Source organism: Branchiostoma belcheri, unplaced genomic scaffold, assembly GCF_001625305.1.
Source record: "Branchiostoma belcheri isolate BF01 breed outbred unplaced genomic scaffold, Haploidv18h27 scaffold23, whole genome shotgun sequence".
In the NCBI taxonomy this organism is placed as follows: Eukaryota; Metazoa; Chordata; class Leptocardii; order Amphioxiformes; family Branchiostomatidae; genus Branchiostoma; species Branchiostoma belcheri.
In genome coordinates this window covers 70205-79606 of record NW_017803824.1, presented here as the reverse complement: position 1 = coordinate 79606, position 9402 = coordinate 70205, and the positions used below count along the sequence as shown (strand labels likewise).

Here is a 9402-nt window from a genome sequence, read left to right as displayed (position 1 = left end):
AGTCACTAAATTAGAAACGGATGAAAAGTCCATATTAAAGAGCAAAGCTAATATCCAGTGTCATGCATATAATATGAACCATTGACGCTCTGCGCTTGGTTTTCGATTGATACATATATAGCCCTCTCAAGATTTCAATAAATCTACGAGTGCACTGAAAACATGTCGTTTCCGTCTTCTCAAGCGCAAACCATCTGTTGTTGAAAACGCACGCACTAAAAATAAACTGTTGATTACTTTAGGCAAACATTGAACCTATAAATATTCGTATACTGAGCGCTCGATGAAAACTGCCTCATTTGGCGTACAACATTGGCAAGGCTGGGATCGGCTTACTTCGGAGAGAGACCGTCTTGTTTAACTGCATTTCACAACAAGAGATATTTTCACGAAAGAAGTATGCTGGGTCTACTGCTTGTCCTGTCTACCCTGCTGTATTTGAGGCCGGAAAGTGCAGGCAAGTACAAATAGATACCCGTAGTTAACATTTCTAAAGCGTAAGATATGACGAAAAACATCCCTGGAGATACTTTGGGGGTTAACACAGTGCTTATCACAGAAACCAGCTAGAGTTCTGTAGGATAAACGATCATACAAGGTAGGGGCACGGTCACCTCCATCGTGCGATCCACACGAGCGCAAAGTCGTAAACTGAGGGCATTCTTGCAACATGGAGTAGTCGCGCATGTTTCCGTCAACTATCTTGTTGTGAAAGTTAAAGGCTGCTTTAGATCTTGTCGGTGGTAGGTTCTGTCACAGCCTGTTTGAAAATTATATGGCATCAATATCTCATGATGACTTACGACAAATGTGGCCGAGGCCCAACAAATAATAACCTACACACAACACATGCATGTCTAGATGCGGTGTCAATCACTAATGTGACGGTTCCGGACAGAGGCGGTTGTGTGATACAGCATGCCCGCCCAGACGACCCTACCTGGGAGAACAGGGTGGAGTTCAAGTGCGAATATACCATCACACCTGCCCCAGCCACTCCTCCAACCATCACCTGGCTCAGTGTTAGTAAGATGTTTTTCATGATAATTTTTAAGAGCTTAGTGTGCTTAGTTTTGAAAGACCAAATGCCGTTTTGTTGTTCCAGATATCTTTATCTTATTCATATCTTTACCGCAGTTTAATGGTGCATTCTCAGTATAAATTCGACTGGATTCATTCCTCAAGCTAACCGACATCTTGCACACACAGTCGTCCCCGGCAGAAAGACATCAGGAGCCACATAGTTCCCGTTTAGAACTTTATTCAGCCTGTCTACTAAGTAATGGTGCAGTCTCAGTTAGTTGTCATTTTATTTTAAGGTCGAGTCATGTGTTTCATTGTATTGCACTCATGTCTGTATATAACGTTAGTAACAGAAAACGATTGAAGAAGGATAATGTATTTTAGTATTGAAGATTCTAAAGTTGTCAGTGTGTTTAATTCATAGCGCCAGGTCACAAACGTCGTATGACAAGCTGAGGACAGTTTTGGGATAGTGCGTGCCCTGCAAAATGCAGCTGTCTAGTTACGTAAAAATTTAAAGTTGTCTTAGAACCTTGTTGGCGATCGGTTCTGTCATAGTCTGCACCAAAATCGCACGACGAAGGTGTCATCGGACGTCGTATAGGCCACCTTTTGTTGATTTGGCTTATCATCCCTTAGGGAGCGTTCGCCGACCCAGACCGAGTGGTCATCTACAGGTTGAGTTCGTCAGGGGAAGTCTACGTCCATCCCTCGTTTGCCGGCCATGCCAGTATCGAGTCCCGAACCAGCCCGACCCTCATACTGACCGACTATATGGGATCGGGCCGGTTCTGGTGCCGTGTCACGAACGAGGAACAACCGGACGAGTTCGGCACGGACGAGGAGTCTCTCCTCTTCTGGTATTTGCGTAAGTTTAATATCTTTACTTCAGAGTAGGGAGGTATTGTTAAGGCGTGGCTAAAATGTCCAGCAGGATCGAGTTGTGGGTAAATGGGTGGCAAATGGAGGAATTCAGGACGTGGTGTGATACCCGATTACCCACCGTTGTCGTCAATCCCCTCCACAGTTTCAATACATTCACGAAAACCCAAAACACTTTCCGCAATAATCTCCAAGCAGATTCAGTGTGGGGCAAGGGGACTTTATGTTAGCCGCCTGTATCCATATACATGCATTGGCCTCCTATATCCAACGTTCGCCCCACGTGGGGCCAATGGATACAGGCGGCCAACACAAAGTCCTAGCCTCTACCAGACTAACTACGCTGGCTATAATATTTACCAGGGGAGTTTGGCTGCCTTGTAGGTTTGACTGGCTTCGGAGGGAAAGAAAGTATACTTCCCCGCGGCCGGACTCCCTTGGCCAATTTTACTCTCTCAGTTTTTGCCGAATTCTACGATTCCCGTAGAAAGGCCTGGTGAAGGCTAACAAAGTCCCCTAGTCCAACCAAATCTGCTTATTTCCGCAAGCCTTGTTACATGTTTGACATAAGTTAGTGCAAATGTCGATCAGAAAGGCCATATTCCAACCTCTGTATATTATAACAAACTCATGTTTTCTGTCCAGGCGATTTATTTGAGGCTCCAAAGCGTTTGTCCTTCGTCAACCTGGATAAAACCCCGGTCCGTGTGGGTGCTGGCGAGACGGCCCGGCTGGTCTGTGAGGGAACCTATTATCATGGGTCTTCCATCAAATGGCTGAAAGGTCCAAGTTGTTCACAAGGTACGGAATTAACGTGTTATAGCTTCTTCTTGAATTTGTCAAGAATGTTTAGCTTTCGTTTGCGTTCGTTTGTGTGTGTGTGTGTGTGTGTGTGTGTGTGTGTGTGTGTGTGTGTATGTGTGTGTGTGTGTGTGTGTGTGTGTGGCGTGTCAATACGAGACCTCCAGATGGATTGACACGGTTAGGCCTACTTGCGGCGTTATGTGGAAGCGCATGGGAAACCTTTGACCTGTCATTTTGCCTGTCAATCTTCCCCACCCACGTGCTGTCAACCTACTCTGTCCGGGCAAACAGACACACAAACCCACAGACAAGCCCATTGAAAAACCACATGCCATTGCTACTGCTGCGATTATGCATCTACTTTTCTTTGATGTTGGTTCATTAAAACGCAACATTTGTGTTTCTTGTACAGACGGACGTTGTGACGTATATGAAACGGTCGTCAACAAAACTTATACCTGGGTCCTTGACCCCGACCCGGGAACTCTCATCGTTTCACCGAAGTACGAAGGAAGGGCCTCACTGGGTAAGCGCCAACGGCTCAACTTCTGTTGGTCTCTTTTCTCCGGAGCAAATGTCGGTCTTTCTAGTTTATTATCGAACCTTCTATAATGTTTAAAGATATGAGAAACATTAAACTGTTGTTTGATAACTGTTGCTATTTTACATTCAAGGAATACATAACAAGTGACCGAAATATTCTCCTATTCTTTCGACCAGATCGCGACTACGCGGGCGTCTACACCCCGACCCTGATCATCACCGACATCCGCCCTAGCGACGCCGGCCGGTACTGGTGCGCTCCCGACCACGCATTGCATTACACCGATCTCGGGAACCTAAACCGGGATGCCCAGTCTGTGGTGGTGATCTACGATGGTCTGTTCATGATAACTGTTTATTTTTGTTCAATAACATAAGTTTGTGAGCGAATTTCCGTCTGGATGCCGTAACTAGAATGGATAGAACGAAGGCTGGAATACAGGTGGTAACGTTAACGTTATAGTTGAAACTCGTGTGTCTGACCTCCTAGCCTGTCAACCTTTCCCCACCCATGTGTTGTCAACCTACTCTGTCTTTATAAGCAGACACAAAGACACAGACCCAAAATAATACTTCCGTTCCCGGAAATTATTATAGAGAATCAAGATCGATGTCGTGGTGAACATTTTGCAAGATAACTCCACTTGTTTAAGTGTCCATTTTAACTCACTATTTTAGGCATCTTAATAGCTGATCCAATAAGTATTCGTAAGCAGACGTATGGAGGGAGCTTTTACACCCTAGTCAACGAATTTTTAGAATGTTGGCGCTTATCTTATATTTATCTTGTTATCATATTTAATAGATGACCAACCATCATGCGACGGAAAGCCGGACGGGATGTACCAGGACCCTAGCGACTGTTCTCGGTACTACACCTGCTCAGCTGGCGTGCTGCACGGCCCGACACCCTGTCTGAGCGGTCTGGTCTTCAACCAGGCGCTGCAGGTCTGCGACTGGCCATATAACGTCGCCTGCGTGTAAATAACACGGGTACGTTCGCGAGTAAATCTTAGTATGTGTATGAGCTATGGATTAGGTGGTATTAGCTGGTGTGTTACGCCGAAGGCTGGTTATACCTAGCCTGGGTACCATCCTAATTGTATGCCGGGGCTCCCACAGTCGCTTCCCTAACAAGTACTACTTCTTAGGGAAGCGACTGTGGGAGCCCCGGCATACAAGTAGGATGGTACCCAGGCTAGGTTATACCGGCTATACAGATACAGATATGGATCTGACATCCATAGCCATTTACTCCAGACTTGTGTGAAGATTCTTTATTGAACCAATTAAAAGTTGAAAATGAAGTACATGTATCATGTTGTTCTAATTGTTTTTGCTTAGTTTTTCATATAAGGCATACATCACATGGATTTTCCTGTCATTCAAATGTGATATATAGAACTAAAGGTAGCGTGCGTAGTCCGGTGGTTAGCGACCATGCTATGGAAGGCTAGCATCCAGGCTAAGAGAAAAAAAGTTCTCCACTACATCTCATCTACTTGCGATGCGCGCACAGCTACCACCCCTCCAGGGTTGATAGACACCGTGAAGGGCTCGCTAATCTGCACGTGCTGCCACAGATACCCGCTGAATATGTCCCTGATGTCGTAACCCAGCGGGTACTGGAACCCGATCCTCTTCAGTTCTAAGGTGTAGTTGGTTGGAGCGCCGTCCGCTCGAGTGTTCAGGAACACCGCCGCCATGTCGCCATCGTTACCGTCGTCAAGGTTACGCATCCACACCTGGATTCCGTTGTCCTGTTGATAAATAAAAAGGAAAGAAGCAAAGAGAGTAATGATAGACCAATCCCACCGGTTCACTTGTATAGACCGATTGCATAGCTTAGAAATACTTGGAGAAGCTTAGATATACAAATTAACAACATAAAATAACATGCAGCCACTCTTCTCATTCTCAAATCACTAATTGCCAAGTCATTGATTGAGCTAATCATGCTGGAAACTTCAGGACTGATCGATATAAACAGACATACGGAACACGTGTTTTCCTTATAAGTCCCACCATAGATATAATAGGTAAATAGGCCTGTCCTTGGTGCTGAACGCTTTTCGTACAATGGCTACATAACCTTATTTAACGGAGGGGATGGAAGATCTGCACCAAGGGTATGTGTTATGTGTTGTCTTAGGAATTGTTTTGCTTACAAAACAAAACACTAACGCAAGTACGGAACAAATATTTTATTGCATATCTTAGATTTAGTTACAGTGAGTTAAAAACGACAATCTTTGATGACCTAGTAAGTGTGTATCATCCACATTATCAGTAGTAAATTAAACCTTTCTATAATGTTTCCATCGGGTACTTACCCATAATTATACAATACAGTTTCAATACATTCACAAAATCCTAAAACACTTCCCTGAAGTCTGAAATCTCTGAATTTCTCGTTGTTGTCGTTACTTTGACGTAGGGACTGCGTACACCATCACAACTCCATTCGGAACTACACTGACAGTAAAGTTTTGAAACGTGGCACAGTGACCATAATCCTGTCCGTTGAACACATCGGTCAGTTGATAACCAAGTCCCGATCCGTCATGGAAATCCAGATCTCCCGGAGTTAGTGTGTAGTTGTAGGGCATGCCGTCTGCGCGTCTGTTCAGGAAGGCAACTCCGTAAGAAGGAAAGTCCGTGAATTCGATGGGCCTCGTCCACACGTCTATTCCGTCATGATCCTGTAGAAAAATACACGTAGAATACTATACTGTGTGTATCATCCTCGATCCCACCCCGGAGGACACATATTTCAATGCTGAATGTGCCAAAAGTCGACACAATATATTGTAGCATTTTAGCAATTCCAACGTTCGAATCCGGTATTCGAATGTTCGAAAGTTACGCGCACGAAACGCGTTCGAAATGTCCACCAAAAAAACTGACCCTAACATGTCCAGAACACGAGATATCAAAACCCGCTGGGTGCTGGTGCAGTGCCTTAGAAAGCTGCTAGGGCGCCCATAATTTACGTGGTATTATCCCTTCTTGCGCATATTAAAATGTACTATAACCTTTTAAAGTTCAGAATCTTGATTGGCTTAAGATTATTATTGCTGCTTAACACGTGTTAATGCATATGATAGGTTAGCGGGTCTGTCCTTGGTGCTGAAAGATTCCTCTACAATGGCTACATAATGGTAAAGGACAACCCTATTATCCCAGCTATAAAGCGTATACCGTGTAAGAAATTACCACGAAACAGCCTTGGCCAAAAACAAAAAGGGGTGGAAGATCGTGCAGCGCCGAGGACAGGCATATGTGTGTTGTCTTAGTAGCATCTGTTTTGCTAAATAAACAACACTGAAGCAAGTAAGCCACAAATATTTTATTGTATTTCATAGGATTGCTGTGAGCTAAAAAATACAATCTTTGATGGACTAGTAAGTGTGTCTCGTCAACAGTAATAAAGCCATTCGTATACCAGTTTGACCCAATCATACACCATTATCTGTAAACATAAACATAAGCGCAGCTATCAACATCTAATAATGTGACGCAGACATACTTAGCACAATGTAAGTGGCATGTCCACCAGTTTATCAGTCATTTTGTACATCATGCATAGGCTGGACATTTTCCTTCTGTCTTTGAGTGACAACCACTGTAGACCTGTTTCCATTTTGCTTACACTGGCACCATTTCGTTGTTACTGTTTCTCAGGAACGGCGTAAACCATGACAACTCCGTTAGGAACGATGCTGACAGTGAAGTTTTCAAACGGGGCGCAGTGACCGTAACCCTGTCCGCTGAACACGTCCGTCAGTTGATAGCCATATCCGTACGTGAAGTTGAGATCTCCCGGAGTTAGTGTGTAGTTGTAGGGCATGCCGTCGGATCTTCTGTTCAGAAAGGCGACGCCATAGGAAGGAAGCTCCGTGAATTCGATGGGCCTCGTCCACACGTCTATTCCGTCATGGTCCTGTAGGAAGATACACGAAGTTATCCCTGCTCTAGATGTATACACCCAAAAATCCCTCCCCTAACATGTCCAGAACAGGGAAGTGTTGCTGCAGTGCCGCTATAGTTTAATCATTTCTTCATTACGATGATCCACCTAAAACTTCTTGAGTTATATATAGTTATGCTGTTCACACACACACACATACACGCTATAAGGAATAGATAGTCGCTTATCATAAACCCTTCTCGGGGGAAATAAAGATTACACAAGCGAGTGAAGAGATATTATAACTTTATTAGCTTGTTTTTGTTGATTTTAGAGACAACACAGATACTGTCAAAGTGACAATGACCGCAAAATTCGACACCGTGTCAAGGTGAATAAAATTGTTTTGAACCTTCTTCTAAAACTACTAACAAGGTGATCTAATATTACCCTGATGTTTATTGTACTCGTAAGACAATATTGTGACATGGTCAGGTCTTTGCCACTTCCATGAACATTTTACACATCCTATTCCGACGGGTAGGCATAGATCAGCACCACGCCATGGGGATCCATACTGACAGTGAGATTCGAGTTAAGCTCGAAGTGACCAAGAGGCTGGCCGCTAAAGAGATCGTCCATGTGATATCCCTTCTCGTAGTCGAATTTCAGGTCCTGTAGAGTCAGGGTGTAGTTGTAAGGCATCCCGTCTGCACGTCTGTTCAGGAAGGCGATGCCGTAGGAAGCGTACTCGATGTCCCTCAGCCAGACCTCTATCTTGTTGTCTCCCTTGAGTGAGATAGAAAAACAAGAAATCGGAGATTTTTCACACTTCCGGGACGTACTTCATGATGAATATATTGGAACAAGGGAGGAGCGTTCGGCTCGGAACCAAGAGGTCCCGGGTTCGAATCCTGCCATGCCACCGATCTTGTGCCCCTGGGAAAGGCACTTTACACTAATTTCCCCAACTTACTCAGGTGAAAATAAGTATGCATGCCCATGCGTTTGTCTTGGTAGTAGTATAGAAATAAGTTTGAAAAAACTTGAGTGTGCCGTCGCTATGTCTTGTAATAAATGTTGGGTTACGAAGAAATAGATAATATACTTCAATGGGGATAAGGGTAGAAACTGTGTAATGTTAGATAGAGGATCGTAATTTTCGGATTCCCGGATTCCTCCATATGTCCACATATAATTCCTTCTGGCTCCTAGTCAGAGTCTGGGATCTTCAACTTCACTTTACACGTCTTTCCTCACTTAATTCCGGTGAAAATACGTATGTATACTGCCCGAGGACTTGACTTTATGTCATTGAATTTTAAATATTGAATGAACTACAAGAATCCATCACTTGATACCAAATACGCAATTCAAGAGACAAAAATTCTTTGTTTTACAAAATCGCCTTTATTCAAGAAACATTCGTTAAACTTCGTATACCTGCATATGAGTGGTAACAGCATTTATGAATGAAGCACGTTCTTGAATGTTAGTTAGCAGAAGGTTGTGCAACAAAACAATTGAAAAAAAAGGAGAAATTTCAGAATATAGTTTTGAGAAGGCTATCTTAGATCCTTGAAACCTCTTGAAACTCTTACAACATCAAAATCGTCATACGACGAATGCTTGACCACGCCTTTACTCGAAGGGATACGCATACAGCAGAACTACTCCGTTCGGAGCTATGCTGACTGTGAGCTCTCTGTACAAGCCATGGTGTCCATAATCGTGACCGGTGAATACGTCCTCTACGGCGTAACCCATCAAGTACTCAAACTTCAGGTCTGCCAGAGTGAGGGTGTAGTTGTACGGTTCTCCGTCTGCACGTCTGTTCAGAAAGGCGATTCCGTAGGATGGAAGATACGGGGTATCTATCTCTCTCGTCCACACCTCGATCTTGTCTTCACCCTTAAAGAAAACACGCAAGAAAACTTGGCTAAAATCTTCGAGGAACAAGAAATCAGAATTTTAGACTTCAGAGAACAAGAAACCGGAGGATAGGAAGCATACTCGATGTCCCTCAGCCAGACCTATATCTTGTTGTTTCCCTTGAATGAGAAAAAAACAACAACAAGAAAATCGAAGATTTCACACTTCGAGAGGGTGGGGGTACTGTGGGTTTTTGGAAATGTTTTGGACAACGGAGGAAATTGTATGATGTGCTTCTTTGGGGATAAGGGTAGAAGCTGTGCGGGGTTGTATGTAAGATACAGGGTCGCTCTTGGAATTCGTAGCTT

The 9402-nt window shown here is 43.9% G+C and overlaps 1 protein-coding gene across 1 annotated transcript; it reads left to right on the top strand.

Annotated features, from left to right (window-relative positions):
- The first annotated feature begins 399 nt into the window (after positions 1-399).
- On the top strand, positions 400-4274 carry LOC109470675. The gene is made up of 7 exons (XM_019769704.1): positions 400-457; positions 862-1022; positions 1663-1891; positions 2551-2706; positions 3122-3235; positions 3430-3588; positions 4058-4274. Exons 1-7 carry the CDS (start codon positions 400-402, stop codon positions 4234-4236), a joined length of 1056 nt encoding a protein of 351 aa, XP_019625263.1. The 3' UTR covers positions 4237-4274.
- Positions 4275-9402: the final 5128 nt, after the last annotated feature.

What these genes read in the sequence shown, in the direction of transcription:
- LOC109470675 (XM_019769704.1), top strand. Translation starts at nt 400, where the DNA reads ATGCTGGGTCTACTGCTTGTCCTGTCTACCCTGCTGTATTTGAGGCCG. An exon ending in CAACCATCACCTGGCTCAGT is followed by an intron (nt 1,023 to 1,662) that starts GTTAGTAAGATG and finishes ATCATCCCTTAG; the next exon opens with GGAGCGTTCGCCGACCCAGA. An exon ending in TGTGGTGGTGATCTACGATG is followed by an intron (nt 3,589 to 4,057) that starts GTCTGTTCATGA and finishes CATATTTAATAG; the next exon opens with ATGACCAACCATCATGCGAC.